Consider the following 18,697-nt stretch of genomic DNA (forward strand, 5'->3'; position numbering starts at 1 on the left):
AAACGCAGCTATTTAATGAGTAAGTTAATTCATGTCCTTGTTCTTCATATTTCTTATGAACATGTCTCAGATTTGTATAGTTTGATGTATGCTAATTATTTTGTTTTAACAGATGCATACCCAATAACAAGGCTTTCATGTTAAATACGTCAAACTATTGTACATAGTATGCTCAATGTGTCTTTTCAGTTCAACAATATCTAGATATTCTGCATCAAAGCTAATCCCCTCTCCCCCAATTGGCGTCTAATGTTAGTTCCTTTGGATTCCTCTTTCATATTGCTTACCTGTTCCATTTAATTTTTCTAATATAATATATGTGCTGACATACAGGTTTCATTTACGGGAGTATCCGTTTATATTGCATTTGTGTTGTTGATTTCAGTTGCAAATCTGTCTTCCTAGAATACATCCAAAATTTAAGGAAGTACAGTGCGTGGTAGAGTTAAAATCACATCTTGTGGTCCCCTTGTGGAAAATATAGGCATTTCTTTTTCCAAATGCTAGAATTTGTGGCTTTCTCTATGGGACAGCATTGTGCAAACTGAGGGAGAGGAGTCAGTAAAAAGTAGTGACAGTGGCCTAGCTGATGACCCCAGTGCACAGACTGCAATGTGGTCCCAACAAGAGAATGCCTCTCCCTCAGCGCAGATCAAAATCAGGCTTTGCTGTCTCCGTGGAGACTTTGCACGCAGTGACCTCCAGCAGTTCAGTAAAGAAGGCACAAGGACGTAAATCATGGCCAACAGGCTGAAGTTCAGCAGCAGGTGAAGTGTCGCCATTCCGTGTGACACTGATTGCATGATGTGTTTAGTCTTCCCCCTTGCTCCTTCTGCCAGGGCAGTGTGTTTAGTCTTCCCCTCCGGTCTTGGAAATGAGCTGGAGGCCAGCTGGAATCTGATCTGTGTGTGTGTGTGTGTGTGTGTGTGCGTGTGTGTATGTGTGTGTGTGGTGGGGGTAGAAAATTATCAGGAAGAAACTCTAGAAATGCTAAATTTTGGGGAGGGAGGGCAAATTCTGCCCTGAGATGGGGGAGAGGTGGAGAATCAACGTGACCCCCTCCAGTCTGAGGTGCCCCACCGTGAAGAATGCAACACAGATGCTGATCTCCCGACCATCCCCCCCTGCAAGGTGTTGACACGTTAGGTCAACGGAAAGGTGATCCAACTGTATGCATTGTGGTTTCATGTGATGCAGCACATGTGGATACACCACCGCTGTTCGTCCTGGTTAAAAAATACAGCCTCATTAAACTGACAGATGAACGTAGATGGGATATCAAATGTGCTTGTCAACAGAATACATGGTAACTATAGTCAGTCACCAAAATACTGTTTATTAGTCACAAATGTTTGAAAATGAGATCATATTATCATTTGCAGTACAACATATGAGATTTAGCTGTTTCTTGGACAAAGCTAAAGTTAATGTCTTAGTCTCTTCCTTTTTCAAGGAATGAAATGTTTTTATTGTAGCAACATCTATGAAAAGTAGTATGGTACATATATATGGTTTGCCACCATTCTTCCTCTTCCTTCCATTCCAAACCGCAGACAAAAGAGCCAGTCTGAACTTTAGAACAATGTGTGCTAAAATCTGTTGAAAAGTCCCACTCTTCTGTTACCATGGGAGACTTGTCACAGAGAGCAAATCGGCCCCGCAAGCACAGCGGAGCGAAGCCAAGTCTGTTAGGCGATATTAGAAATTTAGTGCAGTGTGATAACGTCCCTCCGTGTCTCCTTGCCCTGTTCTCCGTCCCGGGCCATCCTGGAGGAGCTGAGTGAGCAGGCTGAGGAGGCGGTGCTGGATGGCCTGGTTAAACTCGGCGTCCTCGCCCCCCGCTGTCTCCGCGCAGTCTTGCACTGCTCGCTGCAGTGATACCTGCAGGGGAAGCCCCGCCCTGGCTCCCAGCAGTGTGGGAGAGAACCAGTGCCTGAAGATTTTGTCACAGATTACCTGAGGAAAGAAGAAGAAGAGTTAATCGTTAAAGGAAAGCCAGTATTATGGTGCGCCTGTGAGAGATGAATAGGACAGCGAAACTTCATAAGCTCTAAAATCGGCAGAGCTATTGTATGGGCCACAGAGTTGAGCTGATTGTAACGTTTTGCTGTGGAGAGTCTCCTGTAAAGTGTTTTGACTGGTTAATACAAGTCAATGATTGGCAGACGGAATGGTGGTTCCTCCCAATAATTGGGCTCATGAAATCGCACTTTCCCATCACTGCATTTTTTTCCATGGCCTTTCTGTGAGTCTCATAAACACTAAACTGTGCTGGCCTAGGTTTTTCCTTGTTAAATTCTGAGTTTCTTCTGAAGAGCTTATGCCATGTAATATTCATGTGTTTTGAAAGCTTGAATTATTTGTTATCACAAAGATTGTGCTGATTATTCACTGTCAAGAGCTGGGTGTCTGAGTCATTTTTGCATCGTTGTCCTTGCAGAACATGAATAAATAGAGATCCGTGAGAAGAGAGTCGTGATAAGAGTTTAAATTTCACACACTTGTGGCATATGCATGTGCACTGATGTTTAAACCACACTTAGTTTAGCCCCGGGGGATTTAGGTCAATGCTAAAAACAAGGCACTGAGAAAAGTGTTGCGGCTTTGCCCTTAGAGGTGAATGAATTAACCACCCTCTGGAAACATATGTGACAAACTTCACGGTTCTTCCCGACTGTGTGTAGGAATTATCAGTTTCTGACATTAAATTGGCATGATATCCTTTAACATAATATGCTAATGTTCAGAGCAAATTCTTGCATGTAATACTGTGAAAGAAATGAATAGCTCCAAGATTCTTGTTAAATTGTGGTGGATCCCTTGGACAAGGGTTGGCAACCTGCAGCCCCCGAGCTGCGTGTGGCTCTTTGACTTCCTCTTTGCAGATCTGAAGCAATCTGTAAAAATGAGCAATTAGCAGTCCTACAAAATTGGTCTAAACAGCCAGTGGGTACATGGCAGTACATCAGGACATTTAGCCCACATACTGTATATATCTGATGTGTAATTATCTGATATCAAGTAACTTTTTCCAAGTAGTAAATTCAAATGTCAGTCCACTGTATTGCCAGCTGCAATCCCTGTCTTAGGATATCACTGTGTGAAAATTTAATTAATTGGGAGATAATAGCATTGGTAAATCATGCAACTTGATGTGATGTACCTCAATATTGCTGTAAATGACAAAATTCATGCAATTGCTTACAGCCATGAAAACAACATTGTACCACTTTCTCCAGGGACATAATTTTGTTATATTCACAGACCTGACATGTCTCAGTCTATACATGACCTCAATTACATAAATATTAAAGTTTTATTATTTTGACTTACGCATAAAATAAGGATGAAAATATTGCACAATGGTGATTGATGTCACCATTTCACAAATTACTTCTTCTCATTCTATCCAATTGCAATTTCTCTGTAATTAGCTTGCACAAGTGGGCTTCATTGTTTTGATGTTACCACTAAGTCAGGCTCAATGAATTATGCATAAGGTCTTTGTAAGTTTAACTGTAACTGATAACTGTAGACCCTGTTGATTTGATAAGGATGATAATTATCATAACCATAACAACAATATTGAGACGCAGTGCTTGTTTCACATGAGAAGCCTACGTAAACAGTAAAATGACATACTGTTTCTCTGTTTCCCTGTTTGCTTCACCACCTACCTGTAGGTTGCTGTTTATTCGTCTCGAGCCGCACTTGTTTTTATTCGTGTCACACTTTGAGATGCAGTCAAAAAAATTACAGTCATCATCGCTGGTGCAGTTCTGCTCCAGAATGTCCCGCATTTTTGGCTCGAAGAAAGCCATGTCTACGTCAATGGCCACAACCTGCAGCAAAAACACGAGGAGAGGAATGGAAACCGGCAAACACACAGTGGAGGGAACTGAAGGAGGACTGTTAGAGTGTAAACGGATCAATATTTAAAACTGGAAGGGCACACTGGGCAGCAATGTATTGCTTATTTGTACATATGGACCTATATACCTGGTCTGCTGTGAAATGTTTTATGAAGAAAAAACGTATACAGAACCTGTCATAAATATAGAAAATAATATAGAAGGTTTAATATAGAATATAGGTTTAATATAGAAAATGAGATAAGTGTTTTAAATATGGATAAGGCCATTATTTTAAAGTCCCTGCGGTTAAATTCAAACCAATGATATCAGGTAACCCAGTTCCAGAATTCATCATGGAGGACTAAATGAAAGTTAGAGGCTTCATTTTTTTTTGTTTGTTTGTGATGCGTGCGATGTGCACTTTGGGTTTAATTGTGGACATGCCAGCAAATTGTTACCATGGATAAGGGCTTTTCTCAATGACATCTACTACTTCTAATTATAATAATGATATAATCAGTCTCATGTATTTCTTAATTGAATTACTGAAGCGTGAAATACAAGCATTCTGTAACATACTAAAATCACGTTTTATTGTGTTAATTCTAGATTCAATACCTCTTTTCAAACGACATTTTTTGACTTAGCTTTGGATACAGGAAAGAGAAAATTAGAGCTCCATTTCCTTCCTCAAAAGTTGTTATCAGTATCATTACAAATGACTTCAAATTATTTTAAATTGGCAATACTGTGAAATAAATTATGCATTCTGTGGGGGCCAAAAGGCATTCTACTCAAACATAAGTTTAAACAAAACAGAGGTTAGGTATATAATCTCATTTCCTTTTAACCTCACACTTAACAGATGTAACAGTCTGTAGTGACAGTGCCAATTAAATATTCTTTAGTCAACCACAAAAGAACCACAGATGTGCTATAGGAAACTCTGAAAAAAGTTTTCATATTTTACAGTCATCACACACAAACACATTTGTAAGGCAGTATAATGCAGTACTATTGTATGAATACGGTTTACCACACAGATGTCAACTGGTACGCACTGTGAAGAAAAATTGGATCATAGTTATCAAATATTTATAGAAATTTTAACTCACTTTGTGTTGGCACCAGTTTACTGTGTATGACACAATGAGGTTGTGAACATTGTATTGAAATGTCAGGGGCTTGTTGCTTCATTTATGAGACCCCTCAGGTCCATTTGGTACAATTACTACATTCTGTGTTAGTGTCTGTACTGAACTGAATTTTTTTCATTTAACTTTTAGGGTACTTTACATACAGGTCAATACAGCACAGGATCAGGATTTCTTTATTTTTGGAAAATGGATAAAATTGCTTTAAACATGTAGATTTACCTCAAGTCAAATTTCCAATTCATTAGTGGAGACCAAACTTTAAGGTGAGTGTACCTATTTACGGATAAATATGAGATGTAACATGACAATGTGCTGTTGTTGGTCCCACACTCATTGCTTCACTCATCGTTCTTTCTTTAAGCTATAAATTCACTCAGCTTTCATGCTTTTCAGCTGCAGTTAACCACTTGCTAAAATTGATCTGCAGAACGAATTTTGATATTTCTCCTCGAAGTGAACATTTTATGAAAGACTGCGTGTTTATCATGGTTGTCTGACTTTCTTTGGAATGTAAAATAACTGTAGGTTAGACACTTGTTAGCCTGTTTCCGTGCATACCCACTGGTACAAAAGTAGATTTTCATTCTTAACAATAAGCCATCTTAGTCCAGCTTAGTATCAGCCCCACCCCCTCACAAAAGATTTCCCACATCAAGCAACACAGTATGCTTAGTTAAATAAGCAAATGTTTAAAATAAACACACATCATGACATGTGTTTTATTTGGGACATTTGGGACATTTATTTTGGGAATGCACAAGATGACCATTTAATAATGTCTAAATCAAAATAAATAAAGACTTCACAGTTCCTCCTCATGGGTTCTCCACACAAAACTAAAATGCTAAAGAGAAGATAATACTTCAAACTAAAACCCAAAATTCCAGTGACTTCATGTCTGTCTGCCTCTTGCTCACTCCCACTCCTGCTTCTGTCTCTGGGGTCACTGTTGGTTTGCCATGACTCCCTTAGTAACAAGGCCTCCATTATGAGAAAATGTCTTTATGTCCATAGTAATTAATGAATATTGAAACTTCTGATAGAAACCTGGGTTTTTGATCTCATTTTTTCCCAAAGGTTAATGTTTTTTGACTTGTAATATAATAATTGCGCCAGATTGCACCAGTATATAATTTCAAAATAAACCATGTTCTGCTTCTACCAGGATCCTCCTGTCGTAATTATGAATAATGAGACCATTCACTGCGCCATTCGTGGTAATTTGTCTGTAATTGTACTTTGCAGTACTTTCTGTAAACCATGCAGAATAAGAGAACCAGCTGGATGAATAAGTGATGATGATTCATTTAAGAGATTATTTTTTTAACAATATGTTCAGAATTCATCTTCAACATGTATGATCTATTTATCTTTACACCTATTATTTACTGCTGTAAAGCTTTTTTCTGTAGTTCGTGAAAAACAAAAACAAAAACAAACTGAAACTAACTGAAACTATGCTGATGAGGGTTAATGATGAATTGGAAAACAGGGAACCACTCGGTCCAGCTCTCACCGTGAGATCCTGCCTGATGGCGAAGTTCTCTGGCTTGATGTCGCAGAGGTGGAGGCGGTGGGAGAAGTCGTTCTCAAAGTGCCGGACCATGTGGAGGAAGCTGAGGGCAATCCTGTGCACCATGTCCCTCTCCGTCACGCCCCCGCGCCCGGGGGAGGGCGGGGCGTCGCCCCCCGGCCCCGGTGGCCCCGGCAGGTCCTCTAGCGAGAAGAGATTCTGGTTCCAGGCGTGGCCAGCGATGAGGTACTCCACGGCGTAGAAGTGGCCACAGGAACCCAGCACCTTCACCACGTGCCGGCTGAGGCCCTGCAGCACCTTGAAGAAGGTGTACTCCTCCTGCTGCAGCAGGGACCAGAGGGAGGCCAGCTCGGCGCGGGAGTACGGCCTCCCGTGCTCCCTCAGCTGCTGGCTCCACAGCCGCGGCACCGTGGCGTTCCTCACCTCCAGTCCCAGCGAGTTCTTGATCTCCAGCGTGGCGTAGAAGACGATGTCCATGGGCGAGAGCTCGGGCGCGTCCTGGTACTCCAGCAGGCTGAAGCTCTCGTAGGAGGAGAAGTTCTCCAGCTTGGACTTGAGCACCACGGGCACGCCGCGCCACTCCGCCTCGATCACCTTCTTGCCGTTCTCATAGTAAAGGCAGCGCTTGTACGCCACTTGTCGGGCCACGCACAGATCCTCGCAGAGGTCCCCTGTCAGGATGCCCTGTCTGTAGTCCTCGCACTGCAACAGACAGGAAAGTGAAAGTATGTGTGTTTTACGTAAACCATGAAACCCCATCCCGTGTATTACGACATATTCGTCTACAATTTACATAGGGTATAAATAACTGTCACTGCACCCACACACACATGCACACACATGTACACCCATACATGCACACAGAAGTTGGACATGATTAATGTTTGCAGAGGATTACATTAAAATCATTTTCAGTAACATTCCAATGTAAACAGCTGTCCTCTTGAGTCCAGAGGGATGGCTAATGGCCTTAACTGTGTAGCATTATCACATTAACAAAACACATGTTTCCCCTTGCACCATCAGTCATGATGTTTTATTAGCAGAGTGCTTCTCTCTTTTTTTCCACTCTCTCTCTGTGTCCCTCTCTCCCTCTCTCTTCTCTCTTTCTCTTGTCTATTCCCTGTGTCACTTTCTACAAATCATGTTGCACAAGCATACCTACAGTGTGGTGATTACACCAGAACTAGAACCTTGCTGATGCAAGCATCTACCAATCTTGGAAAGAGAAGTTTGTTTAACATGTTGAAAATGCATGCAAAAATCAAAAATCAAAGGCAACACTGTATGTCTGATATGGATACATTTCCAGAGCCTGCTATACTTGAGCTGCACTCTGTTAGCCAGGGATGAAGCTTTATGTGAAAAATGCTGTATTCAAAAACTGCTGCCCAAAGACTAACTGTCGCAATCCTATCACTATCTTCAGTTGCACAGTCCTCAGGCCTCCCATCCTGGCCTGCTGAGGTTTTCTCATCATCTCTGCAGCTTAGTCTGTGCTTTCCCTTTTTGCCCTGCTCCCAGACCCAGCCCTCCGCTCTGGCAAAGTCTTTTTTTGAATGTTTGCTCAATTGCTAAATTCCACACATCCGCTATAATTGCCTGGATTTCCTGGACTTGCGTCATGTTTAACAACAGCTGTCTCTAGCTTCTGAATGCATGGGAACACTCATAATATTACATGTACAAAAAGCTCATTTATGATATCACGTAGCATTTTATTAATGTGAGTTACCAGATAAATATCAAGTCTTTATCACCCTAAATAAGACTGATATAAGACAATATGTCTGTGAGGAGAATGAGTTATGATTAATAGCAACAATTTCTCCCATGAAGCAATGGGCTGAGTTGAAAGCTGTGGTCTGAAGGACACTTGTTCCAGAAGAGCCAAAAATTCAAATGATTTTTATAGCCTCCAATCATTCCTGGCTTATATCCTACACTATGTTCATGTGGGATTTTATTGCAAACCAAAGTGCAAAGATTGAGCAAATGACTTTCATGCCTGTTTTGAGAGAAACAGGCATGTTTCTTTTTGAAACTCTTTCAATGTTTGAAGTGTTACAAGAACTGAGTGCACTTGTAGGTGATCTGCAAAGCAACAGAGCACTTGAACTGCTGTAAAGAGTTAGCAAGCTGACATTTCAAGATTGCTTGGGTTTGTGCTTATTCTAAGAAATTCCACAAAAGGTAATGCGGAAGACAAGTTAGTCTTTTGTATCAGATGCGGTAATGTACTTGTGGTCAGTTAGAATCAAAGGCAGTCTTTGTTGGTCAGCCTAGGCTTTGGGTCAGAAACATAGGCACATTCCATATTCTTTTAGCTCAGATGAATTCTGCTTAAAGAGCACACACACACACACACACACACACGCGCACACAAACTCACATTTAGCCTCAATTTACATGTGGTACTTCAGGGGACATTTGGTGAAATAAAGCAGAGTGGGTTTTATGGGTTTCTAATTTTGAGGACGAATATGGTTTAGAATAACACCTCTTGCACAACAGTTCAAAGTGTTGGGTGCCACTGACTAAAACCTGGTCTTATTTCTCTGCTAGTTATGAATGTGTAAGGAAATGCAGCCCCTAAATACGATTAGAACAAAAATGAAGTGCTTGAAAATGACACAGTGGATACCATTCTTAAAATATTCTAGTATACTAGTTTTCCTTTGTAGCTGGACACTTTTGCAGGGAGGATACTGGCAGTGCAGCAAGAGACAATATAATGGTATGTCTACTGCTTGTTGCTCAAAAAAATCTACTGTGTAAGAACTGGTCAGTATAGGCATGCCAGGAATGTCCTGAAATGGTCGTCCACGGTCTTAAATTTCTCGTACACTGGATAAATTAGTGCCTGTTGAAATGCAAAACTAAGAAAGGATCCTTTGTGTCAGACCACTCCGTGGACAATGCCATAAAAATATATATGATTTTCATCACCATTTTTTGCATTTGGCAAATGTGTACCGGACTTATTTTATGTCCCCCAACACCAATGAAAACCACTGCAATAAGCGACTGTTCAAATGCACTCTAATTGTATGGAATGCAAATGTGGAATGGCATGCACAGCATTTTCTCATTTTGTGCTGAAGGAAAAAAATACAATTTAATGCATTCATCCCTATGCAGACAATGGTACACTGAGCATTGTGGGTGGCCTGATTTATAAGTAGAGGCCCCATCATGGTTCAAAGCTGTAGCTTGGAGTAAAGTCAGTCAAAGTCAAGTCAAATCCCTCTGTGATCCTCTCCATGCATATTGTATATTGTAGCGCAAGCTTTAAACATGTGACTCTGTACACAAAAAAGATACCATAAGATCCTACCAAAATCTTAATGAGAGAGGACTTTTCAAGGAGACAATGGACTAACAGACAGTAACCAAGGTGTACTTGTGTAGCCAGACCATAAGAAGGCTCATCTTTGATGTAGGATTAAAAATGGGTCACATGGATTGTATGAATATATATATACGTTAAAACTGTTGGCAAGCATGTGGTGCATGCTGGTAGTACATTTCATGAAACATTAAATTCACAAATTTGTAACAAACAGTAAATCTTTAGCTTAACAATGGGGAGGGTTGAGGCTATAGTTCATTTATATACTAGTATTACATGACTGCAATGCCATTTCCAGTTGGGGATGACAGTTGGAAACATTAATGAGTTCAGTTCTGTCTCTCTTCCCCAGAGGAAAGTCAATTTGACCCATGTTGCCTCAGACCCCCTTTGCAAAATCAGTCTCTCACGCAAAGCAAACCCTGCTTCTGTCACCTGGCTCTCAGAGGGTCCCTGTGGTAAACCACTGTATCTTTCCAAAACATCCCGGTGGAGCCGTGCCTAGGACACACGCAGATGACCCTGTCTGCTTGTCTCCGCTCCTCTTTGTGTGGCTTGTGTTACATTGCTCTGTCAGAGTTACATTCGCAACACGCTGATGCCCTATTCCGCCTGACGCCGGCATCCTCAGAAACATCCAGCTCACTGGGTACCGTTTTGCTCCGACAGCATATAACCATCAGACTGTCACAGACCAGGTGTGAATGTTCACCACCCAAAAAAAAAAAGGAGCCCAAGGGCATCATGACCAAATGGGTGATTGAAAGACGGGCATCTCCTGAAGGCAACAAATTCAGTCATCCATGTTATACAAGCGAGTGTTGTTAATTCTAAGAAACTGATAAGCCAGCAATGTTCCAGTAATAAGGTTTGTGCTCCATGAAAGAGCTGTTCGTTTATTTAGACTTAGTCAGTGTTTACAATATCAGCGTGTCAGGATATTTAAGGAGATCATTCCAATTGTGACACTTTTAAGGTCAGCAGTCTTCACGTATTCCTTTCAGGTTTTACTTTCAAATGCCCGACTTTATGACAGATTAAAGCTTCAGAGACTTGAAGCATGTCAGGATTTAGTCTTTGCATGAACGACTTCATGACTGACTGACTCTGGAGAAATGTTACAATTTAGATCATATGATCCAGAGCTTTGGAGTAGAACAATTTCCTCTTTCGTTGGAAATGTGTCCAATGTGTCTCCTTCAACGCAATGTACTTTTTCAGAGTCAAATATTATAAACTATTGTATGTACCATATCCTGGAGTACTTTTCTCAGATTACAAACAAATCTATGTTATGAAAAACTACTGCAACGTACACTAATTATAGTTTTTATAGTTTGAGGTCCACTTGTGGCAATAACTGAGGTGTTTCATATCTGTATGCCTTTGACTTTGGGTACACATGGTAACTGCATTTACCTTAAGGATTTAATAGTTTAGTCTTCTCAAGTCATAAACATTAACAGACCAACAGTGTTAGGTTGGGTCAATGTCCTCACAGCATACAGAACCCAATGGTGGAGGGCTATATTTTCCCGCTGAAGGATTTTCACAGGCTCGCTATGGCTTGGCAGGCTCAACCACCCATTACGCATTCAGCAGACCTGTCACAAATAGAGTGAGGAATTCCAGCTCCAGCAGGATTTTTCAGGATGTGTGGGTGTACTTTTCCCTCAGCAAAAAATTTGTAATGCACATACCATTGAAATATTATACTTTTGAGATATATGATGTGCATTCAATTTGATCAGTGTTGGCAGCTGAAAACAAATATTGCACGTTTGTGAATTCCCATCAAATTTGAGTAATGTAAAAGGAAACTAAAAGCATGAAAAAGAACAACGCTGACCATATTCTCAGTGAAATAGCACGGTCCCACTAAGCTGAGGGAAACCCCCTCTTGAATCCTCTTAAATGTTACCCAACCTTTGGTTCTTCACTTTGAAATCTTCACTCTCTGTAGTAAGTGAATAGATTAATAAATACATACAGTCGCTGTGCTAGAGCCCTTCAGCAGAAAGCCATTAATGGACGCAGCAAAAAACTTTGTGCCACAGCTCAAGAAGAGGGAACAGCGGCCCAGACCAGAGAACAGCACCGGGTGCTCGCACACAGCTGCCGCAGTCATTAAAACAAGGGCAGGCTTCCTCTCGGCTCCATCTCTTCAAAATTAGGACGTTGATTATGCTCCCAGCAGAACCTCGGCTCTAAATGTGTTTTCGGGTGACACGGGCATGGTGCTCAAATTAAAGCGCCTGTTCTGCTTTCTCCAGCTCACTCTGTAATTAAGGTAAAACGCTCAGCCGCTGTCCTCACCCACACTCTTTGCTCCCGCATGGGTCTCTTTGCACGGCAGGTAGCCCCAGGGCTGCTTTTGTTCAGCAGCACAAAAGGGGCAAAATGGCCGTTACAACGCAAAAAGAAAACGCTTATATGAGGCTACACAATAGACTACAAAGCAGTGAACAAGGTGGTGGAAAAAAATGACTGGTGATATCAAGGGGACAGGTGTGTGGCACATAAATAGTACATAAATCCCCTCTAATCACAATGTGTAGTGGGCACTACACATATATAATGAGTTTTAACTGCACAGAGCTACCACTGTACCACTCTGTACTATTGTACCATTCATTCTGGTGTTTGAACTGAGGTCACAAGTAAGTGAAGATCTAGGTTCACACTTAAACACCCAAGGGCTTAAAAGCAGTGCTGCTTGATTACTACTTATTGTCGTTCTACAAACAGAGTTCAAAGTACAACCATCAAGTTTAAAGTAACATCATGTTCAAAGCGTTACACCACCAGTTGAAATTTACACACAAGCTATTTACATTTTTCATTTCCCTAGAGCGCAGTTGTCTTTATCTGAAGGTATGCTTACTTAACAATTGAGTATCCCTGACAATGTTGACAGGGAAAAAGTGAATCACATTACTTTTTGCTTTTTCTCAAGCTATGTGGGAAGGCAGCTGTTTGTTCTCTCTCTCAAGCTGGCCAGCTGCTTTTCTTCGACCATTAGTATTATGTGTGGGAATTTTAATGGGTTTTAGGGGTTTCAGAGCATATATTAGATAGGAACATCTGTTTTTTTAAAGAATGTATCCTCCACAATATGTTCTGCCCTTCTGGTAAAGATCTGTTAAGGTACATCGGATATAAATTAAAAACAGAGTGGGAAAAACACTGGTGTAATTTTATTATTATTATTATTTATTATTTTGAGTGAAGGTCATTTTGGCAGGTGTTTGACTCTGGGTCTTAGTATCTAATAGCTCTCCAAGCCCTTGACAGACTTTTTTGTTATCCTTTGCCTTGCCACACAGGACACATTTTGTATGTATAGCAGCAGATTTCATTGATTCACTCACACTATGTAACCTGCTGTGTGTGTGTTTGTGTGTGTGTGTGTGTGTGTGTGTGTGTGTGTGTGTGTGTGTGTGTGTGTGTGAGCGTGTGTGTGTGTACCTATGAGAGGGAGAGAGGGAAGTTAACCTTGGATTTACAATCAAAACCTTACTCAAACAAAATTCTAAGGATGAATTTTCACCATATCGCATGTCCCAAAGCAATCATTTTGTATGGTAGGTTTTATGGAAATGTCTTAACTGCAATGATTGTATTCCGAATGTTTCCTTCTAAATCTACGTTGTGTTTCATACACAATGTATATTTCCCTTAAAAGAGGGCTCCTAAATTGAAGAGGAAGTCAAGGTATGTAACCAGGGCAAGGTACTTGCTTTATGGTTATATGTAGAACTAGTGTTAGGGTTAGGATCAGGACTGAAATTAGGGTTAGGCTACGTGTAGGGTTAGAAAAACTGTAAGGGCTATGGACATGGCAATGGTTGTGTTGCGATGACAAGCTGGAACAAGGATCACGATTAGTCTCAGATTTATTTAGGGTTGGAGCTTGGATTAGGGTTAGGTTTCTCATTCCAAATTAGGAAACATAGAATTCCTTGAATTAGAAAACATACTGTGATCTGACCTGCTCTGGACCTGCCACAATTATATAAAGGTAGACTGACACAACTGGAAGCCCTGCTAACCTCATTCTCTGATGACGCTAATGCATGCACTCTGTGATTTTGCACCACACAGAAACTGTACCCAAGGAAGAACTACTTAAGTTTAAATGCTCCAGGCAACACCCTGCTGGTTAAATGTCTTTCACAAGGTGTGAAAATGTATGCAGTTAGAGTCACTTTGGGTGAGGGTGCATGCCAAGCAGATAGTATATTAAAACAGTGCAATTTACCAAGACTGCTCTTGATCCTAGTGGGACCGGATCAAAAAAAAATTTGCTTAAATTCTTCATTCAGACTGAGTTTCAGTTTAATTTAAAATAGAGCCTGGCTGTTCTCATGAAATTGTGAAACGGTTTCACTTTTTACTGGTTCATCACAACAACATTTGTCTGTAACACAAATAGCAAAGCCCACGACGCCAACATTTTATATAATGTTCGTTGCACTCTCGCATATTTTTGTTACTGGCAGACTCACACTGGCAGTTTTTTTCTGTGAAACAGGCAGAGAGGTAAAGGAAAAGGAAGAGGAAAAGTAAAAGGAAAAAACAAGCCCCAGATTTCATTTCGTCCTGCCACAGTAGAAATTACAGCATTCCCCGGCAGTAAATTCCTGGGCAGTTGACCTACGCCGAGGAGGTTTTTAAATGGGCTGAATCTGACAGGGCTCTGCGGTGCCTCCAAGCCAGAGGTTATGTGTGGGAAGGCCCTGCCTGGCTGCAGCTCTGTAGAATCAGGCACATTGCCAACAGGAGTCAGAGACGTACATGAGTCTCAGTTTGCAGTTTGACCTATTTGTCTGTTACATGCAAATTTGTCATCAAAGTACTCCGGAGGATGATCATGCCAACTGGAGTTGCACACAAAAGTTGGCATTAATCCTTTTCGCACTGTGCAGGGGCATGTTGGAAGGAAAATGGATTGGTATCAGTTAAATCAAGTACAAATTCTGGCAAGTGTGGTATAAAATGCCATTGTACACAGATTTCAGCTGGTTCAGTTTGGTCACTCCACATTTTTGTTCACTCAGTATTTCCCCAATCAGTTTTGCACCTGCATCACAGAAATGCAAACCCCAAGGGTTGGGTTGTGTAACCCGCTTGAATCTTTTTTTAATTACTGCACGACCCTGGCTTCTGAATACACTCTCTCTGCATTGTATTTCCTCATGTGGTCCTGATCCCGTGCTTGTGGTTCCTTGCCCAGCCTTTGTTTTTGTCATTCTCCTAATCTTTTCAACCACTGTCTCCAAGATTCAATTGTACCATGTCACCAAACGGATTGCCTGCAATGTTTAGGGATTACTTGCTTTCCTTGCCTTTCTTTCCTCCTTTTCAGTTTTTCTCTCTCTTTCTCTTTTCCGAGTTCTTTCTTTCTATAGTTATCAGACTTTCATGGCTGTTATTGGAAGGAAAAAACATTTTTTCCCTCTCTTAAAATTCTGTAGCTGTTTTTGCGATTCCACATTGGAGGGAGTTCACTGCTTATGAGCAATGGTCTGCACCTGGGTTGTTGATATGTCTGTGCAGTAACTCTTACTGGGTCCTATTGAAATTAAAGTTAAAAATATGAGCCCACTAATCAGAATATAGCTCTTACTTTATTGTTCATGCATGTGAAAGGTAATCACACCCTTATGATACATTACCAGGTATTAAAATCCCAGATCAGTTTACAGTGAAGGCCTGAAATCAGCGCACTAAAATGTCACCCACGAATGAATCTAATGCTGCTTATCTGAACATTGTGCTTTTGTTGTGCTTGTAGTCGCATTGCATGATTTCTGGTTCGAATGCCCTGTTTTCCCTCATATACTCCCTGCCAATTAACCTGCCAGACAGGCACATAAAGATGCTGCCGTTAAACCAAATGCATGCATAACGAGAGGACAGGAGGGGACACTAAAAATGATGCGGTCTCCTCAGTAAATAGCACAGGAGTCGGCTTCTGGAACAACTTGATTAAAGACATAAATCTTCCACCCAGGATTGGAAGGAGAGTATTTCAAGTGGTTTTACTACCTTTGTTACTGATGTATTTTAAATTAAACATCTGAATTCAGCTGAATGTTTTATAAAGTTTTCTGTAGAAGCGCAGAATCATGTTGCTGTTTAGCTCTGTATCTTTAAGTTCCCCTGACAACTATCCGTATTTCAGTCAGTGGAAGCTTAAGCCACTGAAAATAATTTCAGCATGGGATTGTGCAAGAGTGTTAATGTTCCTCTGTAAGCACGTAAGCAGGAGTGTGTTTATACTTCTGTGTGTGTTTGTATCGGTGTTTGGATGGTATAAAATATAAGCGAAAAGAAATATCATGTGAAAGCCCCTACCACTCTCTGGAGAACCTGCTTGCTCTTGTCGTCAGTGCAGAAATCGGAGAAGATGGTCCTGTGCACGAAGACCAGGCCGTTGAGGAACACCCAGAACCCGAACCAGAAGAGAGCAAAGAGGAATGTGGTCCTCCTGCAGATCCGCTGCCCCAGCCACCTGAGGACGCAGCCTCGCCTGGGCGGCCACATCGCCCTGGGAACGGCCACCTCCACCTCTGCTCCTGGCCCTGCTCCGGTGGCCACCCGGGTCACTCAGGAGCACGACGACGCCGGCCTCATGGCAGCCAGCGCGGGCGTCTTTAGGAGAAGTTGCCATCCAGCCTCCAGGAGTTGGGGTGCAGCGGCTCTCTGCTCTTGGAGCAGGCTGTCTCGTCTTTCCTCTCTCCCTCGCTGCTCATGCTTGCTCACACTTGCCTGCTCTTCACACACACATGCACACGCGCGCCCTGTGCCGGCCCACTCCCACCCCTCCTGGCTCCTCCCCTCCCCTTGTCCCTTCCCCTTTTTCCTGAATGGATGTGGTGCGCTGCTGCCGTGCTCTGAGCCCTCAGCCAGTGAGATGGAGAGCTGGAGAAGCTCCTTTTTTCAAACTCTCTCGCTCTCTCTCTCTCCTTCACTCTCTCTCGCACGCATACACACTCGCACACTCACCCCACCACATCGGTCTGTCTCCCGCCCCCTTGAGCTCGCCTCTTTTGGGTTGCCTGGACGGCCCCTTTCTGTTTCCAAGGCAGCAGGTACTCTGGTTTGCCCCGGCACATGTAAGCTGCATCTGAATGACAAAGTTCACTGAGCTTCTTTTTACATTTCCAGCATTTTAAGGCGGCATTGACAAGTGGCATGACTATACTGTTCTGTGCCTGAATGATCTTGTTTGAAAATGTGTTAAATACAATAAAAAAGGTCAAAACATTTTTTTTCAAATATTGACAAATTGATTTGGAAAATTCGGTGAGTCCTAATGGAATAGATTCTGGGTGTTGAACATACACACTGAGTCCAAAAGGACAAACAAAACACTTAAAAATGATGAAGGAGAAACTATGAATAGACAGGCTTTAGGTTTTAGTTCTGGCCTCAGAAGAAGTATTCCATAGAGGAAGGTACTCTGTTTGTGTGAGTGTAAGGGCAACCACTGACTAGAATTCTAATCATTTTCCAAAGAAGAAGCCAGAGGCTTGCCAAGTGCAGTGAATATTTATACATTTTTAAGCACTTCATCCAACTTTAATTCCCAATTACACAAGACCATGTACTTTGTGTAGATATTTGCGAAAGGATGAAACATTCTGCTCTCTGGACTTCTTAATGATATCGACTCATCAGTGCATCTGGAGGTATTGATGGTGTGACACCATTCTCAAATTGCTGAATTAACTGTTGGTGGGGGTAGGGGTTGTCTTGAAATGAAAGTGTTTTCATTTTATTCTAGAGTTAGTTTAAATTCCAGAGGAGTTTTAAAGTAAGGTATTATGAAAGGAAAGTATGAAAAATATAGAGGGAAATACAGAAAACAAGAAATGTGACCATTTTGCAAAAAAGCTGAACATTCAACTCCACAGTTCTGTTGTGGAGAAGCTGTGTAATCCAAGGCGAAACATTATTCCTCAGTGTGAGATGCTTTTTTCAAATACATGAAATATTACAATTTTATTATACAAGATTTTGGATAATGGGAATGTGTCACTGGCAGTGAGCCTTACACACCAGTGCTTTAATATAGCAACGTACTATGTTCCCCACTCCTCAATATAAACACCGTTTGTTCTTTTTGTAATGTTTGAATAGTTAATGTTGTATTTCATGTAATACCATTCTCTGAAGCATATCTACTTTTAAAGTAGCTCTTGTTTGATACAGTCATAACATCGTTGTAACGCCATACCTTACATTTTTGGGCAAATGCTGTCTTTGTTTCAACCTGTTACTTGTTACCAAGTTTAAATTACAATTTGGAGGAATGTGATCACGTAATTAAATCTCTGTTTTCCCCCCTAGAAACGCTGTTGGGAAGTCAGACTAATTCGCATGCTGCTCGTTGTACAGTATCTCAATGTTGTCATCTAGCGGTGTCTATGTGTAATTACATAAGAGGCAACTAGTTCGAACAAAACGTATCCTGTGGATTATTCTGTGGTGTCATATGCATTTTCTATATATATTATATAAACAATACAAAACTACGTATTGAATATAAATCTAAAGGAAGCCGTCTTGTTAACTCTGAATAATACTCTGAATTTTTCAATTGTAGTTGCAATTTCAAACTGTCCCACCATTGCAAAGTAGCCAGAACTTTTTGATGATCAGGAAATCGTTTGCTCTGCTGAAATACGATGAAGTGATTGTTACACAATTATTGAGACTCTGAGAAACCCCTCACAAAATGACCGAGGGGTACAGCCGGAGAATGGGAGGAGATTAGTTTTTTTACTGCGTA

The 18,697-nt window shown here is 41.4% G+C and overlaps 1 protein-coding gene across 1 annotated transcript; it reads right to left on the reverse strand.

Annotated features, from left to right (window-relative positions):
* Positions 1-1,409: 1,409 nt before the first annotated feature.
* On the reverse strand, positions 1,410-16,798 carry dipk1c (divergent protein kinase domain 1C). Its single transcript, XM_036522280.1, has 4 exons — positions 16,258-16,798; positions 6,528-7,247; positions 3,678-3,842; positions 1,410-1,956 (listed from the first exon to the last, which is right to left on the reverse strand). Exons 1-4 carry the CDS (start codon positions 16,444-16,446, stop codon positions 1,699-1,701), a joined length of 1,332 nt encoding a protein of 443 aa, XP_036378173.1. The 5' UTR covers positions 16,447-16,798; the 3' UTR covers positions 1,410-1,698.
* Positions 16,799-18,697: the final 1,899 nt, after the last annotated feature.

Source organism: Megalops cyprinoides, chromosome 2, assembly GCF_013368585.1.
Source record: "Megalops cyprinoides isolate fMegCyp1 chromosome 2, fMegCyp1.pri, whole genome shotgun sequence".
Taxonomy (NCBI): domain Eukaryota; kingdom Metazoa; phylum Chordata; class Actinopteri; order Elopiformes; family Megalopidae; genus Megalops; species Megalops cyprinoides.

Coding starts and splice junctions, on each gene's coding strand:
- dipk1c (XM_036522280.1), bottom strand. CDS start 16,446: ATGTGGCCGCCCAGGCGAGGCTGCGTCCTCAGGTGGCTGGGGCAGCGG. Junction 3,843..6,527: donor CCATCAGGCAGGATCTCACG/GTGAGAGCTGGA, acceptor TTTTTGCTGCAG/GTTGTGGCCATTGACGTAGA. Junction 1,957..3,677: donor GAATAAACAGCAACCTACAG/GTAGGTGGTGAA, acceptor TTCTTTCCTCAG/GTAATCTGTGACAAAATCTT.